The sequence below is a fragment of the Oryctolagus cuniculus genome, chromosome 5, assembly GCF_051225735.1.
Source record: "Oryctolagus cuniculus isolate XC-2025 breed Fujian yellow rabbit chromosome 5, ASM5122573v1, whole genome shotgun sequence".
In the NCBI taxonomy this organism is placed as follows: Eukaryota; Metazoa; Chordata; class Mammalia; order Lagomorpha; family Leporidae; genus Oryctolagus; species Oryctolagus cuniculus.
In genome coordinates this window covers 126,684,360-126,707,873 of record NC_142871.1, presented here as the reverse complement: position 1 = coordinate 126,707,873, position 23,514 = coordinate 126,684,360, and the positions used below count along the sequence as shown (strand labels likewise).

Below are 23,514 nucleotides of genomic sequence, written 5' to 3'. Positions count from 1 at the left end.
GTGCCGGTTTGAGTCCCAGCTGCTCCTCTTCCAGGCCAGCTCTCTGCTGTAGCCCAGGAAGGCAGTGGAGGATGGCCCAAGTGCTTGGATCCCTGCACCCGCATGGGAGACCAGGAGAAGCACCTGGCTCCTGGCTTCAGATCGGTGTAGTTCCAGCTGTTGCAGCCAACTGGAGAGTGAACCAGCTGATGGACAACCTCTCTCTCTCTTTCTACCTCTGCCTCTGCCTCTCTGTAACTCTGCCTTTCAAATGAATAAATAAATCTTTTAAAAAAGAAAAGATTTATTGACTTTAAAGTCAGAGTTACAGAGAGAAGAGGAAAGACAGAGAGAGAAATCTTCCATTTGCTGGTTCACTCCCGAAACGGCCACAATGACCAGGGCTGGGCCAGGCCAAACCCAGGAGCCTGGTGCTTCATCTGGGTCTCTCACAGGGGTGCAGGGGCCCAAACGTTTGGGCCATCTTCTGCTGCTTTTCCAGACCATGGACAGGGAGCTGGATCAGAATTGGAGCAGCCAGGACAAGAGCCAGTGCCCATATGAGATGCCAGTGTCTCAGGTGGTGGCTTTACCTGCTATGCCACAGTGCTGGCCCCACAATTAAGAAGTTTAACAATGTTTTCTTAATATCACCAAATATTCCATCATTGTTCAAATTTCCTATTGTTTTGGGACTGGGTTTATCGTGCATTGTGGGACACCTGTGTCCCTGACCCTGGCTTCCTGCTAACGTAGACCGTGGGAAGCAGCAGTGGTAAACCAAGCAATGGGGTTCCTGCCAGCCAGGACTGCATTCCCTACCCTTGGCCCCAACTCCAGCCCTGCTGTACCCAGTCATTGTGGGTATTGGGGGGATGAACCAGTGCATGGGAGCTGCTCTCTCTCTCTCTGCCTCCCAAATAAATAAATAAATGAATGAATTTTTTTTAATTTTAAAAAAAGTTTATTTGGGGGCTGCTGCTGTGGTGTAGCGAGTTAAGCCACCATCTGCAGTGTCAGCATCCCATATGGACACCTTTGAGTCCCGGCTGCTCCACTTCTGATCCAGCTCCCGGCTAATGTGCCTGAGAAAGTAGTGGAGGATGGCCCAAGTGCTTGGGCCCCTGCACCCATGTGGGAGACCTGGAAGAAGCTCTTGGCTCCTCGATTTGAGCTGGCCCTGCCCTGTACATTGTGGCCATTTAGGGAGTGAACCAAAAGATGGAAGATTATCTCTCTTTCTCTCTCCGTCTCACTCTTTCTCTCCCTCTCCCTCTCTCCTTCTCTCCCTCTCTCCCCTTCTCTGTGTCACTCTGCCTTTAAAATACACAAAATGAATCTTTTCCCAAAAAAGTTTATTTATTTTTACTTGAAAGAAAGAGAGATTTCTTCCTTCCTTCCTTCCTTCCTTCCTTTCTTATTTTTGACAGGCAGGGTGGACAGTGAGAGAGAGAGAGACAGAGAGAAAGGTCTTCCTTTTGTCGTTGATTCACCCCCCAAGTGGCTGCTATGGCTGGCGCGTTGCGGCCGGCGCACTGCGCTGATCCGAAGCCAGGAGCCAGGAGCCAAGTGCTTCCTCCTGGTCTCCCATGCGGGTGCAGGGCCCAAGCACCTGGGCCATCCTCCACTGCACTCCCGGGCCACAGCAGAGAGCTGGCCTGGAAGAGGGGCAACGGGGACAGAATCCGGCACCCCAACTGGGACTAGAACCCCGGGTACCGGCGCCGCAGGCGGAGGATTAGCCTAGTGAGCCACGGAGCCGGCTGAGAGAGAGATCTTTCATCATTTGTTCACTTCCCAAATGGCTGCAACAGCCAGGACTGGGCCAGGCTGAAGTCAGAATCCAGGAACTCCTTCCAGGTCTCCAACATGGTTGGAGGGACCCAGTGTGTGGGTTAGGAGGAAGCTGAATTGGGAGCAGCGCCAGGACTCACACCCAGGCACTCTGATGTGGGATGTAGGCATCCCAAATAGTGACTTAACCCACTATGTCACATCACCAGCCCAGTAAGTAAATATTTTTTAAAAAGATTTATTTATTTATTTCTTTGAAAGTCAGAGTTGCACAGAGAGAAAATGAGAGGCAGAGAGAAGTCTTCCACCCACTGGTTCACCCCCAAAATGGCCGCAACAGCTGGAGCTGTACCAATCCAAAGCCAGGAGCCAGGAGCCTCTTCTGGGTCTCCCACAAGGGTGCAGGGTCCCAAGGACTTGGGCCATCTTCTACTGCTTTCCCAGGCCATAGCAGAGAGCTGGATCGGAAGTGGAGCAGTCAGGACTTGAACCGGTGCCCATATGGGATGCCGGCACTGCAGTCGGTGGCTTTACCTGCTACACCACAGCGCCAGCCCCAGTAAATAAATATTTTTAAAAAATGTTTCCTTGGGGCTGGTGTTGTGGTGCAGTGGGTTAAGTCACCAGTTGCTATACCAGCAGTCCCGTATCAGAGTGATAATTCTAGTTCTGGCTGCTCTGCCTCTGATCTGGCTTCCAGCTCATGCACCTGGGAAGGCAGCAGAAGATAGCTCAAGCCCTCGGGTTCCTGCCTCCTGGCTTCGTCCTGACCCACACCTGGCTATCGCAGTCGTTTGGGGAGTGAACCAACAGACATAAGATTCTCCCTCTCTCTCCTTCTCCCTCTCTCTCTCCTTCTCCCTCTCTCTCTCCTTTTCCCTCTCTCTCTCCTCCCTCTCTCTCTCCTTCTCCCTTTTTCTCTCCCTCTCTCTCTCCTTCTCCCCCCCTCTCCCTCTCTCTCCTTCTCCCTCTCTCTCTCCTTCTCCCTCTCTCTCTCCTTCTCCCTCTCTCTCTCCTTCTCCCTGTTTCTCAATCTGCCTTTCAAATGAATAAATAAATCCTTTTTTTAAAATTGGGGCCAGAGTCATGGTGTAGGATGTTTTATGTTGCTGCCTGTGACGCCAGCACGGCATATGGGCTCCAGTTCATGTCCTGACTGCTCCACTTCTGATCCAGCTCCCTGCTAATGCACCTGGGAAAGCAGTGGAGGATGGCCCAAGTGCTTAGGTTCCGTCACTCACATGGGAGACCTAGAAGAAGCTCCTGGCTCCTGGCTCCTGGCTTCTACCTGGCTCAGCCCTGGCTGATGTGGCCATTTGGGGAATGAACCAACGGATTCTGATCTCTCCCTCTCTCTCTAACTCTGCCTTTCAAATAAATAAATAAATCTTAAAAAAAATTTTTTTTTTTTACTTTCTGGGGGCAGGCATTTTGTTGACACCACTTGTGGATGCCCACATACTGTAGCAGAGTGCCTGGGTTCAAGTCCCGGCTCTGCTTCTGATCCCAGCTTCCTACCAACTGCACCTTGGGAGGTAGCAGCAACACTTGAGTCCCTGCCGCCCACATGGGAGACTCAGACTGGCTGCTGGGCTCCTGGCTTCCCACTGGCCCAGCCCTGGCTTTTGCAGGCATTTGGGAAGTGAACCAGTGGATGGAAGATTTCTGTCTTTGTCTCTTTCTGTCTCTCTGCCTTGCAAATAAATAAAAATTTCCTATAATCTTGCAAATGTTATACATATTTGTTTATAATTTATTTGACTAAAGTCGGGATCCACATAAAATCCACTTATTGTGTTTGGTTGGCATGTCTTTTGCATCTATTTTTAAACATGCACATTTTCCCTGCATATCCTATATCTTTCTCTTCTCTCTCTCCCCTTAAAGTTCCTGCAGTCTGGGGTTTATTGATTATGTCCCTGCGGCATCTCCTAACGTGTTCCTCTGTTGTCCTTATTTCCACTGAGTTGGGTCTGGATCTAAGGCTTGGTCAGAGTCACATTCAACCCGAGACAGGGTTACTTCACAGGTGGGCTGTGCACTTCCAGTGCGAAGCACAAAGGCTGGACGTCTCTTTTACTGATGTTCGAGTTCCAGATCTGCTCACTCACTCATTCAGGGGACATGTCAATGAAAGTATTTTCCTTTTTAAAAAGCTTGATTTATTTATTTGAAAAGCAGAGAGAGAGAGAGAGAGAGAGAGAGAGAGATCTTCCATCTGCTGGTTCCCTCTCCAAGTGGCCACAGCAGCCAGGGCTGGACCAAGCTGAAACCAGGAGCCAGGAGCTCCACCTGGGTCTCCAACATGGGTGGCAGGGGCCCAAGCACTCGGGCCATCCTCTGCTGCTTTCCCAGACCCAATAGCGGGAGCTGGCTCAGAAGTGAGGCAGCCTAGACCAGACGATCTTCCAACATGGGATGCTGGCACTACAGACAGTAACTTAACCCACTGCACCACAGTGCTGGCCTCAGTAAAAGTATTTCCATTGTAAAATAAAAACCCAGCTACAGAAACCACCTAAAATAAATGATTACTCTAATATAAACACTCTAGTAACCATCACCCTCACGTTTCTGTGTGCCCCCTCCCAATCACAGCCCCTTACTCCCTCTAAAAGCAGCCACTACCTCTGCTTTTACAGTAAAGAAAAAAAAAGACATAAATAAACTTTCTTGTATTTCTTTACAGTTTTATCACTCAAATGTGCCTCCCTGGACATTATAGTTTAACTTTACTTATTTTAAAATATTTATGTATTCTGAGAAAGGTAGAGAGAGAGAGAGAGAGAGAGATCTTCTATCTGCTGGTTCACTCCCCAGATGGCTGCAACAGCCAGAGCTGGGCCAGGTTGAAGGCAGGACCCAGGAGTTCCTTCCGTGTCTCCCACACGGGTGACAGGGACCCAAGCCCTTGGACCATCTTCTGCTGCTTTTCCCAGGCCACCAGCAGGGAGCCAGATTGGCAGTGGAGCAGCCAGGACAGGAACTGGCACCCACATGTGATGATGGCACCGCAGATGGCAGCTTTACCCACTACGCCATAATGCTGGCCCTGAGCTTGCTCATTGTTACACATCTTCAAAGTGTCATCTAATCTGTAAGGGGGAGGTAGATTTATTAAGGCATTTATTCTGGCCGGCGCCACGGCTCAATAGGCTAATCCTCCACCTAGCAGCGCTGGCACACCGGGTTCTAGTCCCGGTCGGGGCGCCGGATTCTTTCCCGGTTGCCCCTCTTCCAGGCCAGCTCTCTGCTGTGGTCAGGGAGTGCAGTGGAGGATGGCCCAAATGCTTGGGCCCTGCACCCCACGGGAGACCAGGAGAAGTACCTGGCTCCTGGCTTCAGATCAGCGCACCTCTGGCCGTAGTGGCCATTTGGGGGGTGAACCAACGGAAGGAAGACCTTTCTCTCTGTCTCTCTCACTCACTGTCTATAACTCTGCCTGTCAAAAAAAAAAAAAAAAAAAAAAAAAAAAAAAAGAAAGGAGAGCTCAGATTAGTGCCACGGGGCAGAGTGATTCCAGGAGGGCAGAAATTAGGCATTGGGAGCCCCTGACCCCTGACAGTTCCTCCTCAAACTCGTGCCCTTGAACAGGGTCCAAGGTCAGACTCACCCTCCCTTGCTGGACAACTAGCGCCCAGTGGAGGAGATGGCCCGGTACTGTCTGGACGCTGGACATGTGGCAGCGTAGGGCAGCAACCCTGAAAGACCGAAGACGCAGGTGAGCGTCGTGGGGACCCCGGGGAAGCTAAGGCAGTGGTTTGCAGGGGAGAGCGCCAGAGCTGTTGAGGGTGTTCTCCTTGAGGGGGCGGCTGGGGACTGGCCAGCATCTGCAGAGGAGGAGCCACGGCAGCAGGATGAGAGGATGAGCAGCCTCCGAGCTGCCCCGGGCTGGGGGCTGTGCCTTGGAGGGGAGGGAGGAGAGATGGGAGGGGGAGGGGTGGGCATCAGTCCTAGGCCAGAGGCTGCTCTGGCCTCATCCAACAAAACGTGAAAAGCCTCGGAAGGCTCAAACTTTAAGTAAAAAATTAACCCAGTCGAGAGCAAAGTTCAGGCACATCCAGGACTCAACCAGGTAAAGCTCCTGATTTTTGACATTGGATAAGAAGTTACGAGGTATGGAAGAAAGGCAGGAAAATATGACCAGTGGTCAGAAGAAAGATCAGTCGCAATAGATCCAAAAATTATCCAGATAATAAGATTTGTAGACAAGCACATTAAGGGATCTTTTTTAAAAATTTATTGTTATTTATTTATTTACTTGAAAGGCAAAGCAATAGAGAGGAAGAAAGGCTAGAGAGAGAGAGAGATCTTCCGTCTGCTGGTTCAGTCACATCATAACAGCTGGGGTTGATCCAGGCTGAAGCCAGGAGCTGGGAACTCCGTCTGGGTCTCCCATGTGGGTGCGGGGGCCCAAGCTCTTGGGCCATCTTCTGCTGCTTTCCCAGGCCCATCAGCAGGGAGGTGGATCAGAAGTGAAGCTGCGGGGCTGGTGCTGTGGCGTAACGGGTGGAGATGCCACCTGCAATGCCCTTACAGGAGCTGGTTCAAGACCAGGCTGCTGGACTGGCTCTGTGGAGTAGCAGGTGAGGCCACTGCCTGAAGTGTTAGTAGGTTTGAGTCCTGGCTGCTCCACTTCTGATCCAGCTCTCTGCTAAAGCCTGGGAAAGCAGTAGAAGAAGGCCCAAGTTCTTGGGCCCCTGCACCCACATGAGAGACCCGGAAGAAGCTCCTGGCTCCTGGCTTTGGATCGGCCCAGCTCCAACCATTGTGGCCAATTGGAGAGTGAACCAATGGAAGGAAGATCTTTCTCTCTTTCTCCCTCTCACTGTCTTTAATTCTACCTCTCAAATAAATAAATATTTTTAAAAATTTCATGGAAAATGGCATTGAAAGGTAAGAGTATTTTGGTTCAAAAGCTTGAAATCTATGCATACAGGAGGTTTCCAGAAGTTCAAAAAAATGCATATTATTGAAAAGCTAAAAAAAAAAAAAAAAAGGCCGGCACCGCGGCTCACTAGGCTAATCCTCCGCCTTTCGGTGCCAGCACACCAGGTTCTAGTCCTGGTTGGGGTGCCAGATTCTGTCCCGGTTGCCCCTCTTCCAGGCCAGCTCTCTGCTGTGGCCAGGGAGTGCAGTGGAGGATGGCCCAAGTGCTTGGGCCCTGCACCCCATGGGAGACCAGGAGAAGTACCTGGCTCCTGCCTTCGGATCAGCGCGGTGCGCCGGCCACAGCGCACCGGCCGCGGTGGCCATTGGAGGGTGAACCAACAGCAAAGGAAGACCTTTCTCTCTGTCTCTCTCTCTCTCACTGTCCACTCTGCCTGTCCAAAAAAAAAAAAAAAAAAAAAAAAAAAAAGCTATGCATGCACTTCAATGTTTTGCCACAAAATAAAGTTATAATTTAATCTAATTTTCCACAGGCTTTAAAAAGTACCCTCATAGGTATAAAGTTAGAACAGCGTTTGGCAGACATAAATAGCTGTTGCTGTTATTATCGAAGGTGCCCAGGGTGGGTTTGTTGAAGGCCAGAGGGACGAGAGGGGGGGAGGAGGGAGGGAACTGAGAGAGGCAGAGAGCAGAGTATGTTCAGAGAATATTGAGTAGTCCCATCTGTTGGAGGGGAGTAATGGCCTTATGCACACATGTTGGGGAGAGTTTTTAATGTCACAGTAAAGAGTGTGCGTCTTATTTGGTAAGCAGTAAGAAACAAAGACAGAGTTTGTCAACAGACGGAAGAAAGGGCCAAAGAAAGAAAGGTTAAGCTGGGAAGAAAGGCACAGCTGTGCTGAGGTGAGGACTAGGGAAGAGGAGCAGGTCCAAGCCCGGGGTGGTTGCAGCAGAGGTGAGTGATGGGGAGTGTGTGTGTGTGGGGGGGGGATGGGAACAGGATGGGTACGGGTTAGAGGGAAAACAGTGGGAGATGACCCACATGAACACGTGGAGGATGGAGTGGGGAGTCAGGGAGGCTGGTGGGGTTAGGCCAGGGATGCTAGGGACACGCCCTCAGTGGGGAGATAAAAGGTGACGAACAGGTGAAGATTTTGGGACAGGTAAGGAGTGATGGAGCGCTGAATGGCAGAGACCAGTGAGGGGGCCCCGAGAGTCGGAGGAGAGCTATCAGAGAAAGTCCTCGGGCTGGAGGAGTAGAGAGAGGGGCAGGGTCGAACGTGATGTCAGAGAAAGGGCGGTGATGTCAGAGACAGGGCGGTGGAGCGGTGATGTCAGGGCTGGTGCTGATGCTGGCGGCGCAGTGCATTGTGGGCAGCTCCCCGCTCTGCCGCCGCCGCCGCCGCCGCCCGAAGAGGATCGGGGCCGGGCCGGGCCGGGCCGGGATGGTCCCGGTCGGGAGGCCGCCACCGCCGCCGCCGCCGCCGGAGGGAGCGGGCCGCCCCGTGCCGCGCTGAGCCGCCCCCGCGCCCGCCCCGCCCCGGCCCCGGGGGATGCGCCGCCCCGAGCCGCTGCCTCCGCCGCCGCAGCCGCAGCCGCAGCGGGCACAGAGCAGGTGAGGCGGGGCGGGGCCGGGCGGGCCGGGCCGGGGTCGGGGAGGGGGCACCTTCCGAGGGCTCCTCGGGCCGCTCACGCGGCTCGGCTGCCCTCCTCGCTGCTGTCGCCGGCAGAGACGGTCGCCGGCCTGCACAGCCTGGGCCGCAGCCGGAGGCCTAGGGCCGCTCCCTGCCCCCCGCTCACTTCACCGCGCTCTCCAGCCGGTCCTCGGGGGATTTCGCTCCTCGCTCCTCGCTGGCGTGTTCTCTCCCTTGGCCTCACCCCTGGCTGTCCTGTCGCCCTGGCCAGACCATTCAGCCGGCTCGCTTCCGATCCTCTCTCCCTCCCCCTGTGCCTGCATTCCTCCACTAGGCTCCTTACCTCACCGTGGAGCCCAGGAGCCCATGCACCGCCCTGGCACTTCCTCACCTGTCATTATCACTTACTGTCTCAAGGATTCCCAACTCCCGGCTCTGATCCATCACCCCTCTTCCCTCCCACTCCCCTCTGCCCCTTGCCACACTCCTTTCCACCTGTTCCCAGTACCTCTCACTGGTCTCCCTTACCTCTCCTTACCTGGGCTCCCAGATTCCCACACACACACACACACACACACACACACGGCACACACCTTGCACAGGTACTCATCCTTACGTTGTCATACCACGATGAGCCCCCAGTTGCTAGCTATGCAGCCCCCGCTGTCCGGCACACATCCACGCACATGTACACACACGCACACACATCAGTGGCCCTGCACGCACGCTCGTGAAAGTGATGAATGGGAACCTCCTCCACATGCCCTCCCCCTGGCTGTGAACCCAGGGGCCTGAGGGGGTTGTTACGGGGCAGCCAGGGCTCTCCTTGTGTGCGCGGTCCTCTGAGGCAGACGGGGGAGGACAGGGAGAGGTAGGTCTCCCTCTCCCCTCGTGCCTGTTCCTTTGAGGTTTACTCATCTCAGCACTGAAGCAGGACACACATTTTCCTCATTGGCGCACAGAGTGTACCATCCCAGGCCTGGGTGGCCCCGCAGAGGTCACCCTGTCTAACTCTTCAGACCCCTCCCCACCAGGGTGATGGTTTCTTCTGGCCAGGGCCTGTCTCCAACGCCCTGGTTCCGGAACCTCCATCCCCACCTCTCCCTTCTTCCTGCCCTCCCAATCCCTGTGGCTGTCCCCTACCATGCTTCTTCAGCAGGAGGAGGGAAGGGCCCGAGTCACTGAAGTTGTGTGACTTGGAAGACACGGCTCAGCTTAGTCATTGTAAGAAAGAGAAGCAGTGTCTCTCCCTGGTGAGATCTCTCACGCATGGCCCCCTGGCACACCAGAACCTTCACACCCCTCGCTGCCCCTGGCTCAGAAGGTCTCCACACAGGAGCCCTGGGAAAGGAGCCCATCCCAAGGAAAGACAGGTGTAGCTTGTTCCCGCCCCATCCATGGATGGCTTTAGTCACTTTGCTCCTCTCCTGCCTCCCTCCCCTCCCCTGCCTCCCTCCCCTCCCCAAGCCCCGGTCCCAAGTCACTTCTGGCTGTGACCCACCAGGGTCGCTGTGCATGTCAAAAATGTTGGGGGAAAGATCCTGGTTCCCAAGCCTGTCTCAGGTTGGCAGAGAGCTCGGAGAGTCATTCCCTCTTGCCTCTGCCCCCCACACGTGCACATCTCAGACCCAGGCACAAAGACACACACTCACCCAGGGAGGCGCAGGCAGAGGTACGCACACTTGCTTTGCCCTGTGTAACAAGTGCCTGGTTTTCCCAACCCTCACAGCTGGGACACTCTCCCTGGTAGCCAACTTCTACCCCTCCTAAGGCAACCAGAGCTGTGCACCCTGTGGGCTCCTGAGCAGACCCGGAGAGGTATGGCCCGAGGCTGTGTCGCCCCGTGTCCACCCTGACCTGAAGCTCCCTGCCTTCTACTGGGCTGCTCCCACTTTCCTGCTCTTGACAGCGCAGCCTGCTTCGGTGGTCATCCAGAATCCGTGTCTTCAGCCCATCACCTTGGGCTCACCCCACTGTGCTTCCTCACTCCCCAAGCTCACGGCTGGCTCGCCCCTCCTCCCTCAGCACGGTCCTGGGGGCTGAGGTGTAGCCTCTCACTTTCTCCCTTGCTCGATGGCCAGGCCACTCCGCTGCAGGTTTCCCCAGGATCAGCCGCTGGTTCCTTTTCTCAGCACCTCTGAAGCGCAGCTCCACGGACATTTCTTGGCAAAGGCAAGGTGTGGAGCCACGGGCCCCAGCTCATTCAGACTGGTCCCTACAGGCCCAGGCCTCCTACACTGAGGCGAGGTCCCTGTGCCAGGATGCCCTCTTGGTCTGCGAGTTCTCCCCACATTAGCTGGCACGTGTCTCTTTGGCAAATGCCATCCCCGCAGCCTGGGCATCCACTGTTCCCCTGTCCTCTTCATCAACATGTGTGCCTTGCTGCCGATTTCACATCTCCGGTTTGTGTCTCTCCTGCACTGACCTCCAGCGGGGTGTTCCCACAGTAGTCCCCAGAGCATGGGCCCAGAGAGGATGCAGGACAGGAGAGTGGCACCCCAGGCCTCCAGGTCCCCACTCATGGTCCCTCTCCACCTCCCTCCAGGTAGATGGCCCCCCCAGGGCAGGCCCTGCGGACACCCCTCCGTCCTGCCTGCGGATGCAGTGCCTAGCGGCTGTTCTTAAGGACGAAACCAACATGAGTGGGGGAGGGGAGCAGGCCGACATTCTGCCGGCCAACTACGTGGTCAAGGATCGCTGGAAGGTGGTGAGTGAGTGACCCGGCGGGGAGGGGTGGGGGAGGGGAGGAGGCTACCTGGAGACCTCAGAGCGGTGCCCCTCAGCGACCCCGCCTAGGAGGGAGGTGCACTGAACTCCTTCTCATAGCGCTCATAGGTCATTATTTTTGCCTGCACGTGTGGACCATCGCCCTCTCTCCAACTCCGCCCTCTCGTTTCGTCTCCCTGCTAGGTCGCGTTGGTCCGGCCCAGCCTGGAACAACTCCTGGTTGGATGTCTGGGCAGGAGCTGCAGAGCCCCAGTGGGGAGGAGGGCGGGTGGGGGAGGGGGCGGTTTCTCCGCCGGACCTTGGAGAAGGGCAGGGAATGAGCGTGTGTCCCTCCGCTTCCGCAGAGGACGCGAAGGCTTGCGTTTGGGGAAAGAGGCCCTGCAGGCGGCTCCCACCGCAGCCGCGCTCCATCTTCTGCGCGCACCCTCCTCCCCTCACTGGTTCCTGCGGCAGGTGCACCACGCCGAGACTCCATCTCCCAGCGTGCCCTGCTCCTCCAGCCCAGGACTTCGGGCTGCTCAGCCTGCCGGGAGCTGTAGTCCGCCTCCTCGGGGAGGGGAGGGGGTTTGGCCCTGGCAGGGAGGGGGAGCGTGAGGGTCTGGGGAACGGCTGCGTCTGACGAGCAGGATCTGCTCTGTCAGCGCCCCCCTCCCTTTCTCTTCGTCGCCTAAGGGCGCTCCGGTGTCCTCTTATCAGTACGGGGGCAGGACGATGTGGGGCGGCAGCGTGGGGAGAAGCAGAGCGTGAGCCTGCGGGGAGCCCAGAGGGCGGGAGGGAGAACGGCAGAGACCGGGTCTACACTGTGCGTGCGTGCGTGCGTGTGTGTCCGTGTGTGTGGTGTGTGGTGGCGCCTGCGCGCTCCCGCGTGCTGGGGCGAGGGGGTGGGGTGGAGTGGTGCGGGGATGGGGGAGGGTGGGGCTTGGGTGCAGGCGGGTCTCCATGGCAACTGCCTCCGGGCCGCGCAGGTCCCCTAGAGGTACAGGGAGAGAGGCAGAGGTGGTGGCGCTTTCAGATGGGCTGGGGGGCCGGCAGCGGATCGGGATGGAGAGGAGGACACTCAGAGGGGAGCAGCTGTGCGTGTGCCGGAGGGAGACTTCCTGAGAGGCAGAGTCCAGGGGCGAGGAGCTGGGGGAGGAGCCAGGGCAGTGATAAAAGAAGAAGGGTCTGGCACAGGGAGGAGAGTTCCCCCAAGCCCTCCCCACCACCACCACCGTCGGCTCTGGGAACGAGGGCTTGGATGCTGAAAGATTGGAAGCAGAATGACATTTGCACAGGAAAAGTGAGAAAAAAGTGTTCACACACACACTGAGTTTAGGCTAGAACTTTCTTGTGCTTTCTGAGGGAGGGAGTGGGAGATGCGCGGGGGAGAAATGGCCAGTAGGCGCTGTTGGGGGGCAGGTGTGCAGCCTCTGCCAGGCCCTACCTGCTCCTTACCCACACCCCCCCCCCAGGGCAGCCAGAGAGGACTGGACACCAGACGCCTTCCTTCAGCCTGTGCCCAGGGAGGTGTGGGGCTTGGGAACCAAGAACAGCTGCCCAGAGGCCTGTGGCTGGCAGAAAGTGAGGCTGTGGCACTAGGTCGGGTATTTAAAAATTCTCAGGATGAGAACAGGAAACAAGACTCACACAAAGTCCGCATTTGGCTTGAGCAGTCGCTGTTGCCAGGTGTGGCATCTCAACAACGTAAGGGGGAAACACCGCATCACCCCGTTCACAGGTGTGGAGACGGCGCAGGGGTGAGGTGACTTGCCCAGTTCCCATGGTTGGGAGGTGCACCAGGTCTGTCTGAGGGTCAGCACAGTCGCCAAGAGTCACCCCCTCCGAGAACCTGGATCATAGGGCAGAAGGAATCCTTGTGCGACCAACTCTGCACTTCCCAGGAGCTTTTGCTTTCGTAGAAACACGGAGCTTAAGCAGCTCGCCCCAGGGCATCCACGCTGGGCCCAGAGTCCAGGGCTGCTGCTTCCCATGCTGTTCTGGGGTGGTGATGTCCCCTCCAGCTTCGAGAAGTCCTTCAGCAGGGCTTGGGGTCATGAAAGAACTTAGGAGAGGGGAGGAATGGGGGCTGGGCAGGGAGATGGAGAGACCATTCCTGTTCCTGGGCTCTGGGCTGCATTGCATCTCGGCTTTCATGGGCCCCCTCCTCCATAATAAAAGACTGAAGGCTGTGGTTTGCAAGTTTTTCTCTTTGACCTAAAAGTTCATTTTTTTCCTTTCTGATTTTCTTAAGCTCTCATTGAGTTGTATTTCATAATTTTTATTTTCTATCTTTATATTTCTAAAAATATATTATTTGAAGGACAGAGAGAGAATTAGAGATCTTCCATTTACTGGTACACTTCCCAAATGCTTGCAACAGCTGGGGCTGGTCCAGGCCAAAGGCCAGAGCTAAGAACTCCACCTGAGTCTCTCCACGTAGGTGGCAGAGATCCAAGCATTTGAGCTGTCACCGGGGTGCGCACCAGCAGGAAGCCGGAATCAGAAGCAGAGCCAGGACTCCAAACCAGGCATTCTGATGTGGGATGCAGGTGTCTTAACTGCTACACCAAACACCTGCTCTGTTTCCTTCTCATTTTAAAAGAAATTAAAACATTACATGAACCCTGAAAGTTGGCCCTGGCAGTAGCATGCAGGCAGGAGAGGTGTTGGTGGAATGGATGGGTGCAGACACCCAGCTCCTACCTGGGGGAGGTTCTCTGTTGGGGGAGGAGGAGGTGATGGCAAGGAGGGGACTAGGGCCGAAGAATTGGGCTCTGGGAATGAAGATGGCAGAGACACACCCTCAGGCACCTGGGGAGCTGGGAGTAACTGTCACAAATGCCTCCCTGGGTCCCAGCATTTTGGAGCCTGGCAGATCTGAGCTTGGATCTCAGCACTCACACTTTTAATGCCAGTGTGGTCCAAGGCTCCTCTTACATTGTGGATGCTGTGGCCGTCTGGGCTCTGTGTGCGATTGCCTGGGTTTAAAGGAAATGGCTTTTCTGTTTCACTGGCAGCGTGAGCTGGAGCTACATACTGCACCCGGGGCCTCTTTGTTCACTCTGGGGAAATGAAGGCTCACCCGAGCTTCCTCTCCTGAGCTGTGCGGAGCCTGGGGCTTAGCTGAGATGACCTCTGAGAAGCCCAGCAGCCCCTGTTCCCGCCCCCCTGTCCCCTTCTGTGTGATTACACACTGCAGATTTGCAGGAACCCAGAAGCTCTGGGCATCCACCGAGATTCTGAGCTTCCGTCCCTCACCCCCAGGACATTGCCTGTGGTCCGAGTGCGTCCCCTCCTGGTTTCTCCCTGTCGCCCCCCTTCCTGGGCGCAGGAACCTCGTGCTGCCACCAGCTTTCTGCTTCCCTTCCTTCCCCTCTCTTTCTGGAGAGGCTTCGGCTGTAGCCTGTGCGAAACTCCAGTCCCCCAGCTCCATGCGGGGTTTCAACCACGGTTAAACGACTGTTGGGTCAAGTGCTGCGTAGATGTGAAGGGGAGGGCTCAGAAATGCAGGAGGCGCGGGCCCCGAGTTCATCTGGGCCCCGAGTTCATCTGGGCCCCGAGTTCATCTGGGCCCCGAGTTCGTCTGCTGCTGCAGGGTCCAGGCCCCTGGGCAACAGGCAGGGCTCAGGGAGATTTGCAGAGGCAGGCAGCCCTGAAAGCAGCTCCTGAGAGGTGGGATCGAGCCGTCCTCTTTCTTTTTTTAATTTATTTTTTTAAAGATTTATGTTATGTATTTGAGAGGCCGAGTTACAGAGAGAGGGAGAGACAGAGAGAGAGGTCTTCTATCCGCTGGTTCACTCCCCAGATGTCCAAAATGGCTAGAGCTGCACCAATCCGAAGCCAAGAGCCCAGAGCTTCTTCTGGGTCTCCCATGGGTTGCAGGGGCCCAAGGACTTGGGCCATCTTCTACTGCTTTCCCAGGGCATAGCAGAGAGCTGGATGGGAAGAGGAGCAACCGGGACTTGAACTGGTGCAGCGCTGGCCCCTCTTTTCTTAAGATTTATTTCTTATTTATTTGAAAAGCAGGGAGAAAAGGAGGAACAGGAGGGAGGGAGGGAAAGAGAGAGAGAGATATCTTCCATCTGCTGATTACTCCCCAAATGGCCTCAAAGGCCAGGGCTGGGCCAGACCAAAGCCAGGAGCCAGGAGCCAGGAGCTTCTTCTGGGTCACCCATATGCTCAAGCACTTGAGCCATCTTCCACCACTTTCCCAGGCGCCTTAGCAGGGAGCTGGATCGGAAGTGGAGCAGCCGGGACGTGAATGGGCCTCATTTGGGATGCCAGCACTGCAGGCAGAGGCTTTACCCCCTATGCCACAATGCTGGCCCCTGTCCTCTTTATGAAACCAAACAAGTCCCCGCTTACAACTCAGCACCACCTCCCTGCCCCTCTGACGGAGCCAGGAGCCCCCTCACCCTCTGGGTTGCAAAGACTTTTAATCCCTGGCCATAACTCAGCTTTGCGCCTCCTGTGCAGTCGAGGGCTCCTCCACACCTCTCTCCCTGCCTGTTCCCACAGGCTGAGGGTGCCTGCGTTCAGATCGCTGCGCCAGTCTTCCCCAAAGCTCCTTCCCAGCACCGGGCCCCAAAGTAGGAGAGGCTCAGCCTGACTTCAGGCATCTGACCAGGGACCTAGACAGCCACGTGAGCCTCAGCAGTGGGCGTGAGCTGGGACGCCCACTGCTCGGCCCCCTTTCCAGAACAGTCTCTCCCCCTGCTGACACCCCTCAGGACAAAGCAGCCCCCAGATGCGCTGGTTGCCCTGGGGGTCAGCCCGCCCTGAGGCTGGGAGGCCCTGGAAATGGTTTTCCTTCTGGATGGAGGTGGCTCAGTGTAGCCATGGGGTGGGACGAGTGCGTGTGTTGTCGTTCGAGAAAAGAAAATGCCTGGGACAGTCCATTAGCTCTTCAGAATCTGGCACCGGGTCATCCCCATGTCTGCCTGGAGTCGCGGGTCTCTGCTCCTTCCCTGCCACTCGCTCTGAAATCTTCCCGTGCGCATGTGTGTGCGTGCAGGTGGTTGAACACCCATGGGCTGAGCTGTGGGTCTCAGGGCACTGATAGGGTGGGGGCAAGGAAAGGACCCCTGCAGTCCTCCCCGTCAGGGCCTCCATTCCTTGTCCAGGAAGGAAGAGCCCCAGCAGGCTGGTAGGAGGAGCTGTCCAGCCGCATCTCTGAGCAGCCCCTCTCCTCTATCTCTGCAGCTGAAAAAGATCGGGGGCGGGGGCTTTGGCGAAATCTACGAGGCCATGGACCTGCTGACCAGGGAGAACGTGGCCCTCAAGGTGGAGTCTGCCCAGCAGCCCAAACAGGTCCTCAAGATGGAGGTGGCTGTGCTCAAAAAGCTGCAAGGTGCGGGCCTGGGCTAGGGCAAGGAGGGGTGGGGGAGAGGCTGGAGCCGGGGCTAGGAGGGCTGATGAGAGATGGAGCCGGGGGAGGAGGTGATAGAGCCAGGTGCTGCGGGGGGCGGGTCGTGGGGAATGAGGGAGCCAGAGTTTGACAGATATGATGGGGCCAAGGGCAGGAGGAGGTGATGGGCCAGGCACCTGCGGGCCAGGACTGGGGCCCCAGGAATCAAGGCTCCCCAGGAGCCCATGTTGGGGTTGGTTTGCGAGACCCCTCTCTGTACCCCTCAGGGAAGGACCACGTGTGCAGGTTCATTGGCTGTGGCAGGAACGAGAAGTTTAACTACGTAGTGATGCAGCTTCAGGTGAGCCCCCTGAGCCACACTCTCCGCCCTCTCCCCCAGGAGTATGGGCTGTGACTGGGGAGGGGTGTAGGGAAGGGAGACTGCGGTTCCCGGGACGCGTGGAGCGTGGGCACAACCGTTTGGGGACGAGGCTGGGCAGAGCATCACGGTGGAGGAGGCTAGGATGGCAGCCGAGGCTGGACTGTGCCCCCCGCCCCAGGGCCGGAACCTGGCCGACCTGCGCCGCAGCCAGCCGAGAGGCACCTTCACCCTGAGCACCACGCTGCGGCTGGGCAAGCAGATCCTGGAGTCCATCGAGGCCATCCACTCCGTGGGCTTCCTGCACCGGGACATCAAGCCGGTGAGCCTTGCTTCCTCTCTTCCTCTCCCCGCAGCGGTTGCGAGCGTCCAGCCCCTCTCTGGGAGCCACGCCTCCTCCTCGCCCCGCCTCCAGGGAGCGCACGCCCCTGCTGCTCGCCCTGCCTCTGTTCTCTTCTCTTCTGCACCCCTCACCTCTGACCCCAGTAGCCCTTGACCCTCGCAGGGGAAGGGCTTGGGGAAGGGATGGACAGGTTGAGGGAAAGAGGCGGAGGGCCAGGGCTTGGCAGGGAGCTCCAAGGAGCTGAGTTTGCGGCCTTTTGGATCTTGGTGCTGGGAGAAAAAGTTCCCACTTACAGAGATAAGAGCTGAAGGCCAGAAAGGTTAGCAGAGTGGCGGGAACAGGGCAGATCTGCCGCCTTGGAGCACACCAGACCCCGCTGGCCCTCTGGGGAGGGTCTGGGTTCAGGCCCTGGCTGGCTCATCATTCCCTTGCTGTGCAGTCTCTCAGAGTCCTTCCCGCCTTTGCCCTCTGCTTTCCTAACGCTGAAGTGAGAGAGCTGCAGAGACAGAACCTGTCGCGTCCGTGTGGGTGTGGGTGTGGGTGTGGGTGTGGGTGTGGGTGTGGGTGTGGTGTCTTCCTGTGTGTGAGGCTCTCCTCGAGGTGGGAGCCCCCGGGGTTCACGGCTGCTGTCTCCACAGTCGAACTTTGCCATGGGCAGGCTGCCCTCCACCTACAGGAAGTGCTACATGCTGGACTTCGGGCTGGCCCGGCAGTACACCAACACCACGGGGGACGTCCGGCCCGTGAGTGCCACCACACCCCGGAGACCCCGAGTCCCCACCGCCTCCCCTCCCTTGGACTCCTGACTCTAGCGTCCATACTCAGCTCGGCCCCTCCTCCCTCAGCCTGGGCTCTGGGTGGGGTAGGAGTTGGGGGGTGCCTTAGCCACAGCCAGCGGGCTCCATGCCAGAGGCAGGTATGGGACGGGGGGGTGGGGGAGTCAGAGCGTGGGTCTTGGGTCTGCTCCTGGGCAGATCATCCTGAGAGTCGAGGCAGGGTCAAGGCAGGCAGAGCTGGGCTTGGCAGTGGCCAAGGAGGAGGGGTGAGGCTCCTGACGACGCTCTCTCCTCTGCAGCCTCGGAATGTGGCGGGGTTTCGGGGGACTGTGCGCTATGCCTCAGTCAACGCACACAAGAACCGGGTGAGTGGCAGGCCTGGGCTGAGATGTGTGGGGGCTGCGTGGATGAGGTCAGGGTGGCACATGCTGCAGCGGAGGGCGTACATGGGCAGCTGGGGTCAAGGAGGGGAGAGACCGGGGCAGGGGCTGGAACCTGCCAGCTGGGTTGGAAGAAGGCGCCGCCTCTGGGGTCTTCAACTCGACTCTTCCTTTTCTCTTGGGTCCTTGTCCTTTCTGTTGTCACTGTGGGGTGAGAAACAGTAGACACACAGGATCCCAAGTGTGCTGGAGGGTGAGGGGCGGCGCTGTGGCACCCCCAGGGAGACCCCAGCTCTGTCTGGAGGGGCCTCCCTGACACGTGACCCTGGGAGATAGGCAGCCCCCCATGCCCAGGGAAGGACCTGAGAGCGTGGCTGACTCCCTGCCTGCCCCCAGGAGATGGGCCGCCACGACGACCTGTGGTCCCTCTTCTACATGCTGGTGGAGTTCGCAGTGGGCCAGCTGCCCTGGCGGAAGATCAAGGACAAGGTGAGCCCCGCCCGGCCGGTGTGTGTGTGTGTGTGTGTGGGTGGGTGGCTGGGGGGACATAAAGGCAGCTGGGCTCCGTCTCCCTCACCCTCCTGCCTGCAGGAGCAGGTGGGGATGATCAAGGAGAAGTACGAGCACCGGATGCTGCTCAAGCACATGCCCTCCGAGTTCCACCTCTTCCTTGACCACATCGCCAGCCTGGACTACTTCACCAAGCCCGACTACCAGGTGCCAGCCGCCGCCCCCGCCGCCCCCGTCGCCCCTGCTCCCCGGACACCGCTGTGAGCCCGCGGCCTGCGGCTGTGCCCACTCGTGCCCCAGGCCCCAGGGCCCTGCTGCCTGGCCCTGAGCATCTCCCCCTGGTCCTCTCACAGCTCTGTGCTCGTGTCAACAGTGGTCACAGCTGAACCTCAACAAGAGCCGGCCCTGTGCTCAGAGGTTTCCATGCATTAACTCATCGAAGCCTCCGAGGACCCTGAGCATTCCTTCCCTTGACACTGTAGCGCTTGACAAAGCCAAGGGCTTTCCAGTACTTTACCCCAAAACCCTGCAGGAGGCGCAAGGGGGTGGTGGTGGTGACTGTTCCCATTTCATAGATGAGGAAAATGAAGTTCCATATCCTGGCTGGGAGCAGGGGTGGGTCTGGGTGCAGTCTTGTGTCACTGGACAGAGGGGACACAGTCTGATACATGGGGCATTAGGTGACTTCCTTGGTGTTGGCCATCACAGAGTGTAGCTATGCAAGCCTGCCTGGCGTGGCCCACTGCATGCCTAGGCTGCAGCGTATGAGTATGGGACAGACTGTCACTCCTGGTTGGTTCAGGCACAGGGAGAATGATGTGATCACAAGGTGTGGTCAGCACCAGCCGTCGAGGCTGCTGTCGGGCAGGGAGCGCTTCTGTCTTTTTTGTTAAGCAGGAGTGGGCTGTAAATAATGAGGGGAGTGTGGTATATCAACTGCATGAGCCGGGAACCTCGGCACTTCCGGGCGCCGCTGGGCGCTCTGTGCGGTGCATAACCGCATTGCTGTGCTTGCACACGGTGGGGAGGTTCCTTTACACCAGCTTAACACCAACCTGGGAGTGACATGCCTGGCTGTGCTGGGGCGGCTTCGACATCACGAGGTGATCGGAATGATGCAGCCCCATTAGAATCTTAGGGGACCACAGCTGAACGTCTGTGCAGCCTGTCGCGGACCAAAACCAAGTCCAGTTCTCTTTCTTTTTTTTTTTCCTTCTATTTTTAAAGATTTATTTTATTTATTTGAAAGGCACAGTTACAGGGAGAAAGAGGGAGAGACCGAGAGAGAAAGAGATGTTCCATCCGCTGGTTCACTCCCCAGATGGCCACAATGGCTGGAGTTGGGCAAGGCTGAAGCCAGGAGCAAGGAGCTTATCTGGGTCTCCCATGTGAGCACAGAGGCCCAAGCACTTGGGCCATCTTCTGCTGCTTTCCCAGGTGCATTAATAGAGAGCTGGATTGGAAGTGGAGCAGCTGGGACTCGAACCAGTCCCCCAGTGGGATGCCGGCATTGCAGGTGGTGGCTTTATCTGCTACGCCACAGTGTCGGCCCTCACTACTCTTTCAAAGGCACCATCACTGCATCCCAGGGACCCACTATGTGCCAGGCATGGGGAGCACACAGTAGGCACCCAGTTAAATGGATTCTGTCAGCAGAAAACCTACTGTGCATGCTGGAGAGGGCCAAGCTGGAAGTGGCCTGGTCTGGGGGCCTTCGGGGGATCAGCAGCTGCTTAGCACCCCCTGTACTCAGACCCCTCATTGCTGGCAGAGGTGGCCCCTGCTCCGGGCTCGGCCCCATGGGCTCCCTGAGGCCCGTGCTGGGCTGTGTGCAGGCTGCTAGGGACACAGGGTTGGCAGGTAGGCGTGTGAGAGGCTCACAGCAGTGCCTGTGCCCAGTGACCAGTGGGGAGAAGGGGAGACACGTGGGCGGCACGGGGAGGCCCCTGCAGAGGAGGCAGCCTGTGCAGAGCAGGGCCCCACGCTGGGGGTGTGGGGGACTCCCCGCGGTTCAGGCAGCTGATGCTCCCGCCCAGATGGTGGCAGGCAGGGTAATCAGGGGACACATCTCAGAGGGTTGTGTCCCGCCCCTCCCCCCTGCAATCCAGGATGATCATTTGCATGCTGATTTGCATACCATGTGCATGTTTTCATTTCAAATCAATGTGCCCTTCTCCTTCCAATGCCCCCTCTAGACTCCTCCCTTCCTAGAAAGCCCTCTCTTGCCCCTGTCATCCCCGCCACTCCTCCTTCCTCCTGGCTAGCCCCGGGGTCACCTCTCTGTGCTCCCACAACCCCGCCCCCTGCAGTTGATCATGTCGGTGTTCGAGAACAGCATGAAGGAGCGGGGCATCGCTGAGAACGAGGCCTTTGACTGGGAGAAGGCAGGCACCGACGCCCTCCTCTCCACAAGCACCTCCACCCCGCCCCAGCAGAACACCCGGCAGACGGCCGCCATGTTTGGGTGAGTCAGGGGGGTGGGGGGAGGTGGACAGCCGGTGGCCCCTGCCTGGAGTTGTCACCGTCTCTTCCTGGACACACCACGCTTCTCTCCTACTCTCAGTGCTCAACAGTGGCGTTCTGGAACTTGGGACAACACTGCCATGTGCACCCTCAGTCTGAGCACACAGGAGGCATCCTCATTTGGAGGAGTTTTCTTTCTTTTTTTAAAAGATTTTATTTATTTGAGAGGCAGAGTTATATACAGTGAGAGGGAGAGACAGAGAGAGAGGTCTTCCATCGGCTAGTTCACTCCCCAAATGGCCACAATGCTGGAACTGAGCCGATCTGAAGCCAGGAGCCAGGAGCTTCTTCCAGGTCTCTCACGTGGGTGCAGGGGCCCAAGGACTTGGGCCATCTTCTACTGCTTTCTCAGGCCACAGCAGAGAGCTGGATTGGAAGAGGAGCAGCTGGGACTAGAAGCGGCACCCATATGGGATGCCGGTGCCACAGGCCAGGGCTTTAACCCGCAGCATCACAGCGCCAGCCCCAGGAGTTTTTGATCCTAGGGAATCCTAAGTGACGGTATCACCCGAGCCCACGGTTGATCTGGCGCTAGTCACTTATGTACAGGAATGGAATGGGCATGTCTTGAGGCTCTGCCCTCGAAATGCTCTCTGCACATGGTAATCGATGGGTCAGCAATTGCAAAACCACATGATGGCACAGAGATGGAAGTGGCTCAGGGAGGGGCTGGAATGAGAGAAGTTGCCCACCCCCAACACCAGGAGCCAGCCAAGCAGAGAAGTGGGCGGGGGCTCCAGGACACTTTTTCTTTAAGAGTTATTTATTTGAAAGGCAGAGTTAGAGATGCAGAGGCAGAGAGAGAGAGAGAGAGAGAGAGAGAGAGAGGGCTTCCATCTGCTGGTTCACTCCACAAATGGCCTCAATGGCCTGAGCTGGGCCAATCTGAAGTCAGGAGCCATGAGCTTCTTCCAGGTCTCATGCGGGTGCAGGGGCCCAAGGACTTGGGCCATCTTCTACTGCTTTCCCAGGTGCATTAGCGGAGAACTGGATTGGAAGTAGAGCAGCTGGGAGTTGAGCCGGCACCCATATGGGACGCCAGCACTGCAGGTGGTGGCTTTACCCACTACACCACAGCGCTGGCCCCAGAACACATTTTTTTAAAATGTTTATTTGAAAGGCCGAGTGACAGAGGGTGAGGGAGAGACAGAGGAACAGAGAGGGGGAGATCTTCCATCCATGGTTCACTCCCAGATGCCTCAACAGTTGTTCCAGGCTGAAGCCAGGAGCCCGGAACTCCATCCTGGTCTCTGCCTCCTGTGTGCAGGTGCCCAAGCACTGGAGCCAACCTCCACTGCCTCCCCAGGCGCATTAGGAGGGAGCTGGATCAGAAGTAGAGCAGCTGGGACTTGAACCTGCACTGGTAGGGGATGCTGGTGCTGCAGGCGGTGGCTTAGCCTGGTGCGCCACAGCGCCGGCCCCTCCAGTGCACAGTTAGCAGGGAGATCCCACACTTCATTGTGCCGGCAATGCTCAGGAAATGCCAAAATAGCCCCTTCTAGATCCACCCCTGGGCCTGAGGGAAGCCAGGCAGTGGATGCCAATGGAAATCTGGCAGGAATTTGAAAACCAGTAGCATTTCCTATCTAAATAGAGCTGGGTGGGTGCTCGGCCCAGCAGCCACCTCTTCTCACAGCTGGGGGGTGGTCTGGCTTCAGAGGCTTTGATGGACCCAGGGACACCCCCACCCCTGCCAGGGTCACCTTGGTGCCTACTCCTGTGGGTGGTCCCCAGGCCCGTGCTGGCAGGAGGAGAGAACACCTCTGCCAGCCTGGCTCACGCCCCCGCCTGGCCTCTCCAGGGTGGTCAACGTGACGCCAGTGCCTGGAGACCTGCTGCGGGAGAACACGGAGGATGTGCTGCAGGGCGAGCACCTGAGTGACCAGGAGAACGCACCCCCGATCCTGCCGGGGAGGGCCCCTGAGGGGCTGGGCCCCAGCCCCCACCTTGTCCCCCACCCCGGGGGTCCTGAGGCTGAAGTCTGGGAGGAGACAGATGTCAACCGGAACAAACTCCGGATCAACATCGGCAAAGTAACCGCGGCCGGGGAGAAGACCCCCCCGCCCCCCGCCCTCCCCCTCATCCTCGGTCCTCCGGCCCCACCCACTTCTCCGAGGTGCTGGCTCCTTGCCGTCCGCCTACCTGCCCTGCCTGTGTTTCGGGTCCCCTCCAGCACCCTGGCTTTGCCCTATGCTCAGATCACGCTTGTCCCCGTGTCCCCCCACCCTCCTCTGCCATGTGGGCTCCAGCTCA

At 57.5% G+C, this 23,514-nt stretch overlaps 1 protein-coding gene across 4 annotated transcripts in view; it reads left to right on the top strand.

The window, feature by feature from the left end:
• Window positions 1–8,016: 8,016 nt before the first annotated feature.
• TTBK1 (tau tubulin kinase 1) overlaps window positions 8,017–23,514 on the top strand; it is a 37,039-nt gene continuing 21,541 nt past the window's right edge. For 2 of the 4 annotated variants that reach the window (XM_051854715.3, XM_089333924.1), the window contains exons 1-11: window positions 8,017–8,278; window positions 10,843–11,004; window positions 16,206–16,353; window positions 16,638–16,711; window positions 16,911–17,051; window positions 17,711–17,815; window positions 18,148–18,213; window positions 18,625–18,717; window positions 18,820–18,945; window positions 21,048–21,202; window positions 23,063–23,294. In XM_051854715.3, the coding sequence (XP_051710675.3) occupies window positions 10,897–11,004; window positions 16,206–16,353; window positions 16,638–16,711; window positions 16,911–17,051; window positions 17,711–17,815; window positions 18,148–18,213; window positions 18,625–18,717; window positions 18,820–18,945; window positions 21,048–21,202; window positions 23,063–23,294 (1,248 nt within the window). In that variant the 5' untranslated portion in view covers window positions 8,017–8,278; window positions 10,843–10,896. Of the gene's footprint in view, window positions 8,279–10,378; window positions 10,475–10,842; window positions 11,005–16,205; window positions 16,354–16,637; window positions 16,712–16,910; window positions 17,052–17,710; window positions 17,816–18,147; window positions 18,214–18,624; window positions 18,718–18,819; window positions 18,946–21,047; window positions 21,203–23,062; window positions 23,295–23,514 lie in introns of all 4 variants that reach the window. The other 2 variants (XM_051854714.3, XM_089333923.1) reach the window with 2 other exon arrangements.